Below are 16,125 nucleotides of genomic sequence, written 5' to 3'. Positions count from 1 at the left end.
GGAAAGTTGAGGGTGTGGTTCCTTCCTCCGATCTAGCACGGGGCGGCCGGGTATGAATCCTCCTCCACAAAGAAACTACACGAAGAAACTACCCTTCTTCTGGGAGGAAAGTGAAACAAGAAGGCGGTAATGAGCCGGACAGGTGGAAATCATCAAGCATGGAGTGAAAGCGCAACAAATAAGCTGTAATGGGGCGGCCAGGCAGAAATCATCAAATAAGGAGGGAGACCGGATGCGCGGGCTTCCGAGGGAGTAAGGTGTCCTGTCCAGGGGTGTCACGACCATTCATTGTGACACCCCCACTTTCATAAAAACGTCATCTCACCCCCCCCCACCTTTTTTGCCGAGAACGAGCTCTATTTTAGTCACATTCCTAAGTAGGGATGTGCGCGTGTATTCGGTTATTCGACTAAACGGTTTGTAAACCACTATTCGTTTTGAAAATACAATTCGATTCTATTAAATATATTTTTAATTATTGAGATATTAACTTTATTAAACATTTAAATTCTGTGCACATATTACTGTCTTGTCTTAATAAAATGTTACTTTTTAACAAGCAAATTAAGCATTCCCTTGGTTGATTTGTGGAGCATGACTGTCTGTGTCACAGTCTGACTGTTGCGCGCTGTGGTCAGTGGTCGCAGTGACCTGCAGTGAGTGTGCATGGCTGCACGCAGACACACACCAGGCAGGCTGTCTGCTGCCTGGTGTCTTCATAACTCTGAAAAGTTGCGCGAGTAAATTAATGGCGAAGTGAAGTGTATCTTAAAGATACTGGATGTGAATCACTCGTTACCTCGAGTAGGATACCCTGCACGCTGCATCTGTGATCCGGTCCATGAATTAATCCATATTTTGAGGTGAGAACAAGCCAAGGAGAATGCTTAATCATACATTGGCTGAGAATGGAATACCATATGTAGCTAACTTTGAAGAAAGCAGTTGCTCAGTTAGTATAGCGACTCCAGTCAGACGTCAGCTGTTGTAGCAGCTGCAACTGATGCGCTAATTATTGATCTGACCTAGATTTGCGCAATGATGTAATTGATTAATTTGAGCAAGATTTCAATATTATCCACCTCTTTCCGCGGGAATTTACTGGAGAATGTTTTGCACCACACTGCACCACACTTCCGGTTAACAGCAGACATACAAGCTCACGTCACGTCACAGATGCAGCCGTTGTGAGCTTGTAGATCACACTCGGCTGCGGCGCCGGAAGCTCCGTCCAATTTCTGCGCAATGCACCATGGGATGTTGGAAACTTGTGGATATAACATTTTAACGCTTCCAGTGCCGGGCCACTTGGGGGCGCCCAAGGTCTGTTGAGTGGCCAGCGTCTCTCTCATACACGAGCGTAGTAGTAACATACAGGGACCCACGTGTACATGTTTGTGCATGAGACACAAAAGACCCTGATGAAAATAGCAACAGGATTGCTATAAGCTATCACAATTTAGAAGCCTGATTTCCGGCGATTTAGCTGTAAATAAAACCTTCCAGCTTCCACAGAGAACACAGTTCAGAGAAAAAGGGCTTCAAAAATGTGAGTTTGTATTGGATTCGACGGCACGATGCGGCGGCGTTACCCGATTACGGGCCAGTGGAAAGGGCTTTCGGTCGGCGGCCTAGATTTTAAATTTAGAGCCAGGCTTGGTGCGGCCTTGGATTATTTTATTCATTTTATTAAAAAAGCCGGACTAGTTCGGGATAGGCACACTGGAATACGTCGCGCCGCCGACAGTGAACATTCATTGAACATTGGGGGGGGTCTAAACTTTATTTTAAACCATTTTCAATGGAATAAATCGTCGGACCATCTAAAATGGCTCGTTGGAAAGCGCTGGAAAAAAATGTATTTTGCCGAAGAAAAGCCGAACTTGTTCGGGATAGGCACTAAATGAGTTAAAAGGCTTTTATATACTCTTGATACTTTTTTCAAATGAGATTTGTCCTAATAGATCGAAGTGTGCTCAGTTTTGGCTATTTTCTGGGTAAAAAACAAAAAAAAATCGAATAGTCGAATATTCGGTTTCAAATTTGTCGTGTACACGTCAGTGAAATTAGTCGCTAGGAACATCCCTATTCCTAAGCCAATAATGCAGCAGTGGTTCCCTATGGAGATACAAAGGCCCCTTTTCCACCTAAAGAACTTTGGTTCTAGAACTGGTTCCGTTCTAAATTGTAATGTATGGGCATAAAAGGGATTGTATCCTAGATGATGCCCTGTTAGGAGAAGAACACTAACATAATCCATATATGGCCAAGACAGATGGCCAAGACAGATGGCGCTTTTCGCCCTTAGGCGTCTTACTGGTTTCCAGGGGAAACACTCTGAACTGGTTCAATGTTATGCTGGAAAAAAGAACTGAATCTGTTCAACCCCGGTGGAAAATGGGCCAAAGAGTCTCCACGGGGTGAATAATCGCGAAAACCCTGTCATTTTGGGGGTGAACTATCCCTTTAATGCATAATATCAAGTGAAATAATGTATGTATAAAGTACTTCTAATTCAGAGGTTTTCCTTGTACTTTGCATGTACTGTAGGGTGAATCTTAACAAGATCTAATCCCAAGTAGTGTCAGACCACTGTCTATCGCCAAAAGAAATTCCTGTACATGTACCATGGCAAAAGTCATTATGATTCATGACATTCACTGTGATGGAGACTAGGGCAGTTCACGCCTCCGGTAACACTGCAGTGCACTAATAACGTACACATTACATGCATGTGTGGGAGTGCATTTTACCTGCCTCTTACGTAATATGGTAAACACATGTACACTCAAACACACTGACATGGCCAAGCAGCCAGCTCCCCGGGAAGACGGTAATGACAAGGCCCTTACTATACATGTATGCGTGCTCCTACATAATGACTCTACTTACCACATGGGCTTACATGTTTCATAAGGAGCCTCATTAAGTGTAAATGCCGTGTCACACTATTTGACCAAGGGAGGAGGCATGTTCATTTATCTGTCGTCTCACATTGCCACGCGGGTGTTTGCAAATGATTATACGCGTTTGACTGCATACATAAAGCCCCGGCACTTAAAGGAAGAGTCCGCTGATGCAACGGGGTGCAGCGGCCTGGCTGTGTGCAAGCCGCTGTGCCGTGTTGCGTCAGCGGAGCGAGTGCAAGGATGTCCCACATCCCCATCGACTCTGAGGGTCCACCTCATGCCGCTCTGGGCTGTTTGCTGAGCCTACAGCTGCAGAGCAACAGCCAGACAACAAGAACAGAAGGGGCTGTCTGGGAGGATGGTGCCTTAGGCTCCATTTACTTCCACAGCTTTAAAAAAAAAAAAAAGAAGAAAAAAGAAAGAAAAAATAACGTCCTCCTCATTAAGTCCTTTTGGGCACCACAGCAAAAGTTTGTTTTCCTTCATAAATGAAAAGTTTCTGTTTTCATCATACATCCTCGGCTTCTTGAAAAACATTATGCAAAGGGAAGGAGGGGAAAAAAATGGATTCTGTGATCTATGAAAGGCTTTCTGAGACCGAGAAGAGGAAGCTGCGAATGATTGACGTTAAACTCACTACAGGGACATGCCAACGTTCTCTAAAGCGCTTTATAATTTAAAATAAACAAATGATTCTGTCAATGCCGTATTACTGGTCTCACATGGTCAGACTCGTCTTCACACTTGGTTTTTCATTTCATTTCAGCTCTGTAACAATGCCAAGCAAAAAGGCTGGCATTAAGCTGCTGTCAGAGAGGAGCAAGGAAAGGGGGAAAAAAGAACAGTGCATGCAGTCCATCATCCAGTCAAGCCTAGTGGCACTCAAATGTAGCTGGTTCATCACTAGCCTTTTGTTTTTTTGGGTGCATGATAGGGTAGCTAGCCTTTTATTTGTATTATTGCACAGACGCAGAGAAAGATTTGTGCACGTTCTCAAAGCTCATGATCAGTAGCCCGTGGGTACAATTGTATAGGTAAATAATTTGTGTATTCATTAATTTAGCATATTCCTATTGTGCCCAATAACTACAGAAGCTATTAAAGGGCACTTTTCATATACTGTATAGCAGCAGCGTCTGCGTCAGAGTCTAGACACCATTCACTGTAATTAAAGAATCGAAATGTGTATTTATGTTAATTGTCTAATTTATGTGCACCAGTTTAATCCCAGAGTTTCTACTGCTGTCAGCTGCAATGTTTCTCTCCTCTGCTCTTGGCTTCAAAAGGGCGGGGTTCTTACAGTAAATATAGAAAACAAAATATAAGCGGAACATTAGATTTACATTTCCTAACACTTTTTAATGTTATTTAGTTAACTTGTCCTGCAACCGTGTCCATCACACCATCCAGACACCCAAAGCAATAAACCAAGGGAGAAATACTACTATTTAACCCATATTTGTACCATTATGTTTTTTATGTGTTCAATTCAACCTGCAGTGTCATGTGCATTCCTTACCCCTCTTCCTGCGTGCCTCTTTGATCTCCTCACACATGCGGTCAAACTCGGGGTCGAGTTCGGAGGCAAACATGGCGTGGGCCGTGTCCTTCAGGCTGCACGCCCGGTGTCTGATCACCTTGTCTGGAATCATAGGACAAAGAGAGAGACTGAACCATGTAGCAAACATACTGTATGTGTCCTTCAGCGGTATGTGTATGAGTAGATAGTGTATACTATGCTATATATACTGGAATTATGTCACTGTCTTCTTCCTTTTCTTTTATTAAATTAAAATTAAATTTGTATTCAAACAGAGGACATGGGAGTGGAGAGAGTGGATGCCATATTACACAGGTCCCAAGCCAGGGTATCGAACCCACGACGCATCATGACTGCGGTGTCTCTAAGGAACTGGACTAAGCTATATCTGATGGAGAAGATTACTGCAGTGAGCACACAGCCAATTTAGCAATATTTATTGTTACAAACAACACTGACTGACATTTCAACACGGAGTGCATCTTCCTCAGTCAGCTGGGGTGCTGGCGGCTCAGCCAATTAGTGCACAGACCATATGTTCCTTGTGAGCATGAGGACCCGAGTTCCAAACCCTGTCTTATCTCTTCTCTCTCCTCTCTCTCTCTAACCTTGGGATCCTGTCCATCTACACTGACCTCACCTAACCAAAATAAAGAAGAAGCGACAGAACTTAAGTGTTTAACCACTTTCAACCTGGTATTCTTATTCTTCTGGCATGTCATTATTATAACAAATCTTCAAGTTCACAACGTGTTTCAATGTGACACGCAGTGACCTTTTAGATTGGCTTTACATTAGAAGTACAAATGACAAAATACTGTAGGTGATATTTAGTGGTTAAAAACTCTCCACCCATTGCTTTTGGGGTTATGTTGTCGGATTACTGTGTGAATCACCAGGATGCCCCAGTAGATTCACCATTCATCTTTTTCCAGTGATCATTTCAATAAATCTTTATGATCTGAAGAACCACGCGGTAACTTGTAGCACAGCGGTCCACGCTTTCCCGCATTCAAATCCTAACATACCCTCCAAGTATCCCTAAAGTCAGAACAGTAGGATCTTTTTCAGCCCCTAGCTTGCACTGCATTAACACACGGTTCACACGCAGTTCACATTCACATTGTTCGATCTGTAGAACCGAGGCCACTGGTGATGGGTTACTAAAGCTCCGTCACGGTTGTGGGAGAAAGATAGAATAAACAAGGAGGAGGAAGGCTTTAGGAAACAAACAACTTCACCTCATTCCACTGTTAAGTGTGAGAAAGGGGATTACTGCGTTTTCTCACTGTTTGGATGAAAAGGATAGAGCTGTCTTTGTGGGTAATTGTTACGAGGAAGAACACAAGAAGGTCTCATGATACCATCCCTTCACCTATTCTCAAGACACAGGTGGACTTCACCAAATACACACACACACACACACCCCTATTCTCAAGACACAGGTGGACTTCACCAAATACACACACACCCCTATTCTCAAGACACAGGTGGACTTCACCAAATACACACACACACACTTATAACCTCGCACCTCTACCCACACTTTCCAACACAGCATCGTTAAATCCCTCTTCCTCCTGGGAACATGCATCCACACAAGGAAAATAAAAACCGCTGAAGAGCTATGCTGAAAATACAGACACAGTAAACAGGCCATCTCTCATTATAGCAGGCAGAGAGGAGAGGTTCAGCCAGAGAGGGGGCACGGGGGTCACAATCTGCCCGCTTCCATCCGCCTAATTGGAGGACAGACGCCTAATTGCGATGGACCATGTTATTGGTGTGTAGTACTGTGTACCAATATGGGTGTTTGCGCGTGTGTGTGTGTGTGTGTGTGTGTGTGTGTGTGTGTGCTCTAACACAAGCCTGTGCATTTTAACTGTGTGAGCGTCCGTCAGTGTGAAGAGGTGACAGGGGTCAAACGCGCCAAAAGCTTGTCAGCAGCCTTATGAACCCTGCCTAACCCCATGCGCTTACATGCACAACAAAGAAGGACAACCTGACACACAGCAATGTTGGCTGCTTGTTCCCCCATAGTTAGAGGGTTGTCGCCCGCCATTCTACTCAAGCGATAGGGAGGCATTTGTTTGGGTAACCACATGTAACAGAGAAAAAGCACTTTTTAACATAATAATATAGTGATTATTAGGAGGGGGGGACATAAATCTTCCAAGGAGGAGGGAATGAAAGGATTTGCAACAAAGACGGGGGAAAAATAGACCATTGAGGAATAATGAGGTTATTTCACAGCACTTTGTCAGCTGGTACAGAACTTCCCCAGCAGTGTAATTGTGCTGGAGCCGGGGCGAAATTCCCCGGGCCAAGCATGGGATAGAAGCAGGCGCTGGGCTTTGTTAGCCTCCTTTATTAAACCTCCTAATTGCATTTTTCCCCTTTAGTGCATCATTTGCGGACCCCGCATTCAAATAAATGACCCCTGCCTCCGCCTGCAAAGCCACAGATATGATTTATTCATTGGAGCAGGGGAAGAATAGCTTCCCTATACCACCAGCCAAGCAGTATCCTGGGGAGGGAGGTGAAGGGGGTTAAAAATGCACAGCAAGGAATAAAACAGGGGTTTCAGATGAATGGTCCGAAGCACAACTATCCAGGCTTTCCATGTCAACGCTGCAGCGTTGCCATTTAGTAACTGGAAATGTATGTTTAGCCCTCAGCAACTGCTTCAAAAAGTTGAGCCCATTTGGTCCCAGTTTCGTGTTAATTTTCACCAGCGTTGAATCATTCATGAGCACTGAACGTGTACATGCACGCATGTCCCCAGTCACGCGCTCTCTTGATTGTCATGCAAACAAGAACACAGGCTCTCTGTAAATAATGCATGTTGTTCTAATTGGTTCATAAGCCTCTCTCATAATTCAAAATCATTTCTGTGTTTGCGTGTCTATGAATATATGTCTGTGTATGTTGTGTACAGGGTGTGCGTTTGTGCATGCTTGCTTTAGTGTGCACAGGTGTGGTGGCATTCATTATCAGCCCCGAATTTTACTGCAGAAGAGGTGCTGAAGAGATGCGAGACAAGAGAGGGAATTAAATGTTCATGCATACGCAGCCGTCCAGAGCTACACATGAATTAGGCAGAGGAGATGCTGCTTTCGGTAGGACTGTCGCTCGCCTTATTTGATTTAAATTTCAGAAGGAAGGAACCAATTTGAAGTTTTGTAATTCCACAGCCCAGGAGCCATTTCCTTAAGTCATTATGTGTTAAATATAATATATATTTTTTGAAGTCCAACAATAACAGTGTAATGGAAGGCTACAATAACTGTGTGTGTGTGTGTGTGTGTGTGTGTGTGTGTGTGTGTGTGTGTGTGTGTGTGTGTGTGTGTGTGTGTGTGTGCGCGTGCGTGCGCGTGTGTGCGTGTGTGTGCACGTGCTCACTTATGCACATGTGTTCTAACATCTTCATACCTCCAGGGTCTTTATCTGGGTTGTACTCCAGTGCGTTGCTCGAGATGAGGTCGACGTCCAGCAGGAAGTCCTTAGCTGTCAGGTACTGGTGGGTATCGATCTTGGTCATGATCGTGGACAGGTCCATGGGCTGCCTGATCACCTCCAGATAGTCTGACACCTGACACACACACACAAGCACAAACACACAGGGAGAAGAATATAAATGAACTAGAAGGTATTCACATTCTGCACAGCGGGCTCAACAGCACACACCACAATATCGATAACTGTCAAGGTGATGAATTCAGTTTTGTTAAAAAAAAAAGAAGGAAAGAAAAGAATGAAAAAAAAAAGGCCTAGAAACTGGTTTCGTAGGCTTACGAGATGGGAACTTAAGTGGGTCGTGGGCATATCACCGTTGGGGGCCCCCCCACATGACAGAACTGTTAATTCCATTTAATGAGCTGGGGACCCAGGGTGAGAGAATACATTTCTCCTCAGCATCCTGGGGCTGAGCAAGTCTTCAAACGTCTGACCCAGAACATATTTGACTGCCAAAGCGTAATGTGTTGCATGCGTTTGCATGTGTTTATGCATTTTCGTTCCAAGTGGATCAAAATCGGTTTACAAAAGTTGCGTGCCCCCTCCCCCCTCTTAACCTTAGGAACGTATTCCCCAACACAGAATGTGCATATGTATGTGCACTGTTGGATCCATATCCATAATTTATGTAGATTTGACCATAACATTGTATATCGTTGTTGTCGGGTGGAAACCTTGTACTGTATGTCCAAAACCTTCCTTTTTTTGTTATTCTAAAAACGATTTAAAATAGTGAAAATAGCCAATCTACAAGCATACAACTCCCCGTTGTGCTTGTAGATCTGCTATTTTCACTACTTTTGTGAAACACTTTTGTATGATGAAGTAGGGCTAAAAAAAACAATTTGAAACTTGGAGATACAAGGTTTTTGCCTGACAGTAATGATATGAATGCATTTTCCTATGGATCAGAATCTGTTTACGAAATGTGTGTGCCCATTTGCCCAACGTCCCCACACACTTATTCCCCAACACAGAATGTGCATATACTGTATATGAACACTGTTTATGTCCATATCCATAATTTATGTAGATTTGACCATAACATTGTATATGAAGGATCAAGGGCTAGTGCCCTACACACCAACATAGAGATACAAGCAGATGTGTTGCAGTGCCGCATGGTGGAAATGCCGGGCCAGGGAAGCCATGATAACCTGGTGACGTATTCTCTATTCCGTTTCTCAGAAATGTCAAAGCTCTCTCATTTATTTAACTGTAGACAAAACGAGAGCGAATGTATTAAAGTTGTACCATGTAACTTTTTTTATAAAACAAATCTTAAAATTGTCCTAACTGTTAAATCGCTAAAGTTTTAGAACACCCACTCCGTTATTTTCAGCTTCTGAAGCCTTCTCTTTATATGTTTTCTTCTTAGCAGTGACAGGGGCGGGATTTCGCGCCAAAATGACGTAATCTGCATCATCTGTATACGTTGTGTATACGTTGCCCAATCACATCGCCGATCATGCACACATGGTACACTACCGGCCAATCACAGCTTATCTGCTCTGGTCTCCAGGAAGCGCCTCCGCTTGGCTACAGTGTTTACCATGGTGAAGGATTTTAACCTCTTAATCCACAAATCCTGGCCAGAGAATTACGTTCTACCATGCGTTCTACCCCTCCACGGATTACTATCGGTCGCGGTGGTTTGCGGCGCCGCTCCGGTGGTCCGCGGCGGTGGTCCGCGACGACTCCGGCCGAAAAACGGCCGAAAAAAGCAATAGCGCTACTGACCACTAGTTGAGCAACTTACACAGTATAGCTTTAAATAGTAGGAGTATTACAGTACCTGCATTACGGATCGGCATGGGACAACAGTGGGTCGGGGGACCCATTTGTGGTTCACTGACCAATTTCTTATGCGTTACGACTTATTTGTTTGTTTAAAAAAAATCCCATTTTCGTTTCCTACATTTAATATAGATTTTAGATTTGTTTTAATACATTTTGAAAACCAAAAACAAACAAATAAATAGATATTCCATAAATAAAATAAAATATATATCTTTCTAATATTATTTGTGAGCGAGGCCATGGAGGCCATAAAGGGCTATTCCCAGCAAACCAGTGAACGTAACGGTTCCCCGCTTGGCATGTACACTGCTCAATACTCTGGCAAGCAACTAAGCTATGTTTGCCGCCATGATTGTACTTAAATGTCATACAATTAATATAAAACGACATTTTTTATACAGGCATATATTTTAGCCACCTCTCGCTAGGACCCCCCTCCCACTCTACTGCGCATGTGCGAATGCAGTGCACACACGGAGCTCTGTCAAGTGAGCAGCACTAACGTTTCCTGCCTGGGAGGTTGCAGCAATAAGCCAGGCTCCAGCCTTCAAAATAAAAGTGCGAAAAATTATTATACTCCATTATTTTGTATGTGATTAAACCTTGTTTTTTTACCCAGAAACATAATTAGCATTGTGTATGTTCGTTTAAATGCTTAATCTATATTTTGAATGTGCATATCATGGGAAAATTTTTCTTTTTTCAAAAAAAACTAAACAAAAACAGTTGCCTCAGGGTTACTCTTATTTTGAAGAGATCGGCACCGGAAGTCTTATTGCTGCTAACGCTAATGCTGCTCACTTGACATAGGCCACACACGGTAGCAGCAGCAACCGCAGCAGCAGGCAGCACACAATCATATGGCATTTTTGGACACACCACGGATAGTATTGTTATTGCACAAGATACAGACGCTGCAAACACATAAACAGCTTTTAGAAACACCTTTTCTCTTTCGGTTTTCGGCGGCTGCGGGGGGCGCGACCGGACCGTTTTAATACCTCGGATACAGAGACAGAGATAGATACACCGTCCTCCGTCGTGTGTGTGTGTGTGTGTGTGTGTGTGTGTGTGTGTGTGTGTGTGTGTGTGTGCGCGCACGCACTGCAGTGAACGGAGTGACACGGACCTTGTGTAAAATCCTCCCGTTTTCACTCCCGGAGTCAATAAGCCATCCGTGGCTTAGGGTCGATCCATACCGTTATAAGGAGCCTAACAAATTTCGGTTCGGCACTGTCCAAACCCAAATATGGGTCGTCGTCCCCGGTTCGGGGGGGCGTCAACCGACTAAACTCGGCTCCACGGTGCTGCCAAAATGTTGTGACCTCCCGACTTAATTTCGGTACTAAGCGGTGTCTTCTCATTCATTCAGCCCGGCTTCAAGTTCATTTCCTCGGCTATGAAGCCAAGGAAGCAGCGGTAATTTGGGAGGGAGACACGCCGAGCTTCCAAATGCTTGTGGCCGTGATTAGAGCGTCGCATAGCGGATACATGTCAGCTGGTTGGTTCTCACTCACTCTGGCTGGAGAGTGGAGGCGCGCGCGCGCGTGACACACACAGTACACACACACACACACACAGCTCGCTAGTCGCTGACCGTTTTCAAGAGGAAAGAAGAGCTTAAAGAGAAAAGAAAAGCATAGACACAACTTTGCCCTTACCCTTCCTCATCACACAGTGTTACCCTTCCTCATCACACATCACCCGATCTACAAGCTCACAGCAGCTGGCATCCGCGTCTCCGCGCCGCGCTGTGAGCTTGCAGGTCGGCCACCTTCCAGAGGACGCTGAAACTTGCAGGATGAGCACTCTGTCAACCCATGCGAGCGTCGCTAATTCGAATGACACCCGCAAATGGAAACGGGCTAAATTCGCTTTGTCTTAATACGCAATTCTGACAATTCGCTTCCCTATTTCGAATAAGTTTATGGAAACATGGCTATTGACACATACATACATATAGGTAGATTATAAATAGATTGATAGATAAACAGATAGATCTCAATATGCTCATGTCAGTTGGTCAACTCGACTAACAACAACAATCATAGCTGCAAGCAGCGATAAAGTGCCAAGCAGGAAAAAGAAAAAGAAAGAAATAAGGAAAAGCAAGAAAACAGGGCATTATGAGCTATAGGCTTACCTGTAAAAAGTTTGCTAAGCCCTTTCAGGGCTTGGCCACTAATAATAATAATAATTATAACTAATAACAATAATAATAGGTCGGACAGTTAGACTGAGTGTTGCCAGATTGTGTGTGTGAGAAGCAACAAGGTCTATTAACAAAAGGCCACATGTATACACAATACAAAAAACTCTATATCCACCTCTATGTATCCTGTCTATCTGTAGCCATATAAATAAATAGTATATAGCCTTAATAGTAGATGGATATACATAGATATAGATACATATCTCCATATGTCCATATCAGTTGCATCACTAACAAGTTCAAATAACAATAATAATAATAATGCGTTAATAGAGCACGCACACCGAACGCACACAGTGACACATTCGCGATCGTGCAAATGCTATGGTGTAACTAAATAGCCTACGCATGTAACATTGTGTTGACGGAGGGACGCTACTCTAACGTGCAAGCTTCAATCGTTATGTTGCTGTCTGCAATGGAGAGCAGGGGTAGGATTAAGAATAGTGGAATACACAAAAAACAGACCAGCGAGGCATTTATGTAATTTCCAACATCAAAAACCCCAAATATTAACAACAATCAACGGGTCGACATGTCTCAGATCGTGCCTACTTTCGCCATTTGATTTGTCCTGACTCCTATTATATTGGTGCTAAAAAAGACTAACTCACTTTCAGACAGCCCAGACCGGGTGGGGAGGTGGGGCCACGGCCGCTTAGCTCATCCATTCCACATGGGCACGCATGGGCACTTGGGAATAAGCCCCTGCAAGGGGCTTTTTTTCTAGTATACAGTAATTAAGAAGTAGTAATAGGCGATAGCCGATGTGTTATCGGCTTAATAACCGCAAACATGTCTCGCAAGATCTGACATTTTCACTAGTTTGGGTCCCGGGCAAGCGTCTTAATCTCTTCTTTCGGATCTCGACCTCAAAAGTTTGGGAAAAGGTTTATGTATGCTGTACACAATATATGCATGAATCAATCCATACAGATTGAATCGCTAAACCCCACTCCACCCCTTTACCTCCTCGATGTCGACGGGCTTGCTGAAGATGCTGAAGCGTTTGTCGGTGGCCAGACGTTTGGTCACGTCCCTGAGAAAGAGCCGCAGCTCGCGCAGTGTGTTCTCCTCCTGCTCGGCCAGGCGGCGTTGCTCCTCCGCAGACAGCACCCTGGGCCCTGGAGCCTCCGCCGCCGGCAGCACCTCCTCTCTCCTCTCTGGGGAGGAAGAAAACCGTAAGATGGATGGATGAAGCGAAAACCTGAACTAAAAGGACAGTTGTACTAGCAACAACACGGCCAAAGAACATACGCGTTCGACCACGGTTGACGCACAGCAAAGGTCGTCGGGAGCGGCATTGGAGCCTATAATGTGGTATGCGCCTGGACTGCTAGGCCTGCGGGCACCCCTCCTCAAGCCCATGTTGACTTCCCATTTTTACCCCAGTGATTCTCAGATTGTCTCATTCGTGTAGGCACTCTTCATAAAGCAGTTCCACTTGGCCAGAAAGAGTTGACAGTTCCGCAAACGTATCAACGTTTTTTTGTCAAAAAACTGCTCGAGGCCATTTATCTTTTTGCTTTGAGCTTAGACATCGCAGTGTCACTTTCTGCTTTCTGCATTGCTATTTCTTTATTCAATATCTCAGTCACGCCAGCTATTTCTTTGTCAGTCCTATTACAAATCTCTTGTCTTAAAGAGAGAGAGCTCAGAGAATACACTGAACGTAGCTGACTTAACTGTAACTTGGCCATCGAAGGAGGTCAAAGCTTCCTGGTTGTCTGTACTCTGACGGTACTTCTCAGGGCTTACGGGCCTTGTCCATCACTTGTAATTATCAAGGGATTATTTTTGTTGTTGCCATTTTGGTCAAATTTGTGAACTTGTATGAACTGAAGTAAGAGGCATCCCAAACACAAATTCCATCAAGTGCATTATACAAAGATAAGCTGAAACTTAAGGAGGAGCACATCCATGCTCAATGCTCGGTGGGCCTCCAAATTACATGAACATTAGCGCGCATGTGCATGCTGTTATTATAAATATTATACATTTGTTTGCCTTTCTGCTTTATTTTGAGAGTGAACTGAAAGAAAGGAAAGGATGGGAGTGGGATGACATGCAGTAAAGCGCCTCAGGACGGATTCGAACTGGGGTCAGCTGCAGGAAGGACTATAGCCTCATTTATACGTTATGTGCTCTTACTTGGTGAGCCAAGACCGCACTTCAGATATTTTTGAAATACACCAACGGATAGCCTCTGGCCAATGACAGAGGGATAAAGCAAGCCAAGCAGATATCTCCTCCTTCACTCTTCCTCAGCAGCGGTCCTCGCCGCAGGCAGCTGCCAGCATCGTTAGCCGGGCTCTACGGCATCATCAGCCGCTGAGCTAAGGTGTGCTAGCTTGCTAACCAAGGGCCTTCCAAACCCTGACTCTAATTACGGCTAATAGCATTCAGCTCCTCTCCTTCTCTTCTGGCAGTTTCTCTACCCGCTTCCGACCCCCGGTGTCTCTGCTGGAAGCCCTGGAAGCAACGACTGCGAGGGACCCCCTGCCAGGCATCAATGGAGGAAGCGGGGGATTGGCGATGGGCGCCATTTCCATTTGAAAGCTGGCCTTCATTTGAGGCCTGGGCGGAGAGAGTTCTGACTGAGCTGAAACGTACAGCCGGGGAGGCTCTGAGGACTGGACTCGTCCCTGCTGGGGGAGGTGGGGGGCTTGTTCTGATGAGGGCAACGGGTCAAGAGCTCCAGGAGGCCGCAGGACTCACACTGGGCCGACTCTACGCTCCTCTACCCAGGACTTTAAAGACTAGAAATGCACCTGAGAGGATATTAAACCCACAGTGAATAAAAGTAACTTGTGCTCTAACGCCACAGTTGAACTGAGAAGCAGTGGAGTTTTGTGGCTCAGGTGTGTGTGTGTGTGTGTGTGTGTGTGTGTGTGTGTGTGTGTGTGTGTGTGTGTGTGTGTGTGTGTGTGTGTGTGTGTGTGTGTGTGTGAAAGCGTCTGTGACAGCTAAACGGGGTCCACATTAAATGGAATGAAGATGGAAATTTCCTCTCTTCCCTTCCCGACATGCCTCAGGGATTGTGTCGGGTGTAAGCTGTAAAGCCTGGCTAATGCAGAACAGAAAATCAAATGGGATAAAAAATAAACCTACTTAAGGTGGTACTAAAAAGGAAAGGAGGTGTCCTTTCCTCTAGATGTGAAAACCGAGATGCGGACCCAGGAGCGGTCCTTGTCCTCTGTTAACATCTGCACTTCTAGAAGGTAAAAATGTCTAACTCCAGGTGAGAGCAGAGCAGATGAAGGTCAAGATCAACATACAGACAACACTGCCCCCTAGGACGACAGGCGAACAGGACAGGATTCAAGGTGGTACTGTATACGGTTGTCTCTGAGTCACAGATCATCCCAAATCCGTTGTGCACCGAGGCTTCACTGACCCGGCCCTTTCTCCCCTCATACCTTTTTAAACCGTTCTCCATGTCCCCTTTTTATCTTCTGTTCTTTGTGTTATTGTATATTGCTCATATTTTATTCAGTTTTAACTTCTGTTGTCCGTTTATTTTATTCACATGCTATGCAAACTCTGGTAGTTTTTAAATGTACTTTATAACTAAAATGTAGTTGAATTGCCTGCCTTTGTGTCTTTTTGTGTGTGTCTGAGCGGTGTGTGCGCAAATCTTATTTTTGGTGTGTTTCAGCTTCTGTGCATCTCGGACCCATAGAGAGAGAGATTGTGTGTGTGTGTGTGTGTGTGTGTGTGTGTGTGTGTGTGTGTGTGTGTGTGTGTGTGTGTGTGTGTGTGTGTGTGTGTGTGTTCATTCTGCGTACCAGTGATCCTCATGTGCAGTGGTTCCCTGGCAGCCTGCACCAGCAGCAGTTGGGAGAAGAAGCTCCTCCTGTCGTCCTCTCCTGGAGGAGTCAATGTTAGCACCTCCCCATAGCTCCTCTGGAAAATACTCCTTACCTGCATTGGACAAAATAACCACCACTATTAACCAAGGTACAATCAAAGAGGAAGCAACCGATGGGTGCAATACAGCAATTGACCAATCAAGTGTAAGTGCTGAAAGTGTCACCACAAATGACCTCTCTGCTGAATGAACTCACCAACCATGTCAAACATGGCCACCAAACACAGCTGATGCAGATGAATTTAGATTTGTGTAGTTTATGATTTGGGGGACAGGA

At 44.8% G+C, this 16,125-nt stretch overlaps 1 protein-coding gene across 1 annotated transcript in view; it reads right to left on the bottom strand.

The window, feature by feature from the left end:
- Positions 1-16,125, bottom strand: part of atad2b (ATPase family AAA domain containing 2B) — a gene marked incomplete at its 5' end in the record, with an annotated part of 135,538 nt that overhangs the window by 69,179 nt on the left and 50,234 nt on the right. The window contains 4 exons of the mRNA XM_080744574.1: positions 4,429-4,551; positions 7,882-8,041; positions 12,947-13,140; positions 15,766-15,901. Coding sequence (XP_080600700.1) covers positions 4,429-4,551; positions 7,882-8,041; positions 12,947-13,140; positions 15,766-15,901 — 613 coding nt within the window. The remainder of the gene's footprint in view (positions 1-4,428; positions 4,552-7,881; positions 8,042-12,946; positions 13,141-15,765; positions 15,902-16,125) is intronic.

Source organism: Nannobrachium achirus (assembly GCF_963921795.1).
Source record: "Nannobrachium achirus genome assembly, chromosome: 16".
Lineage (NCBI taxonomy): Eukaryota > Metazoa > Chordata > Actinopteri > Myctophiformes > Myctophidae > Nannobrachium > Nannobrachium achirus.
The sequence above is the reverse complement of the archived record's forward strand: the minus strand, read 5'-3'. Positions and strand labels throughout refer to the sequence as shown.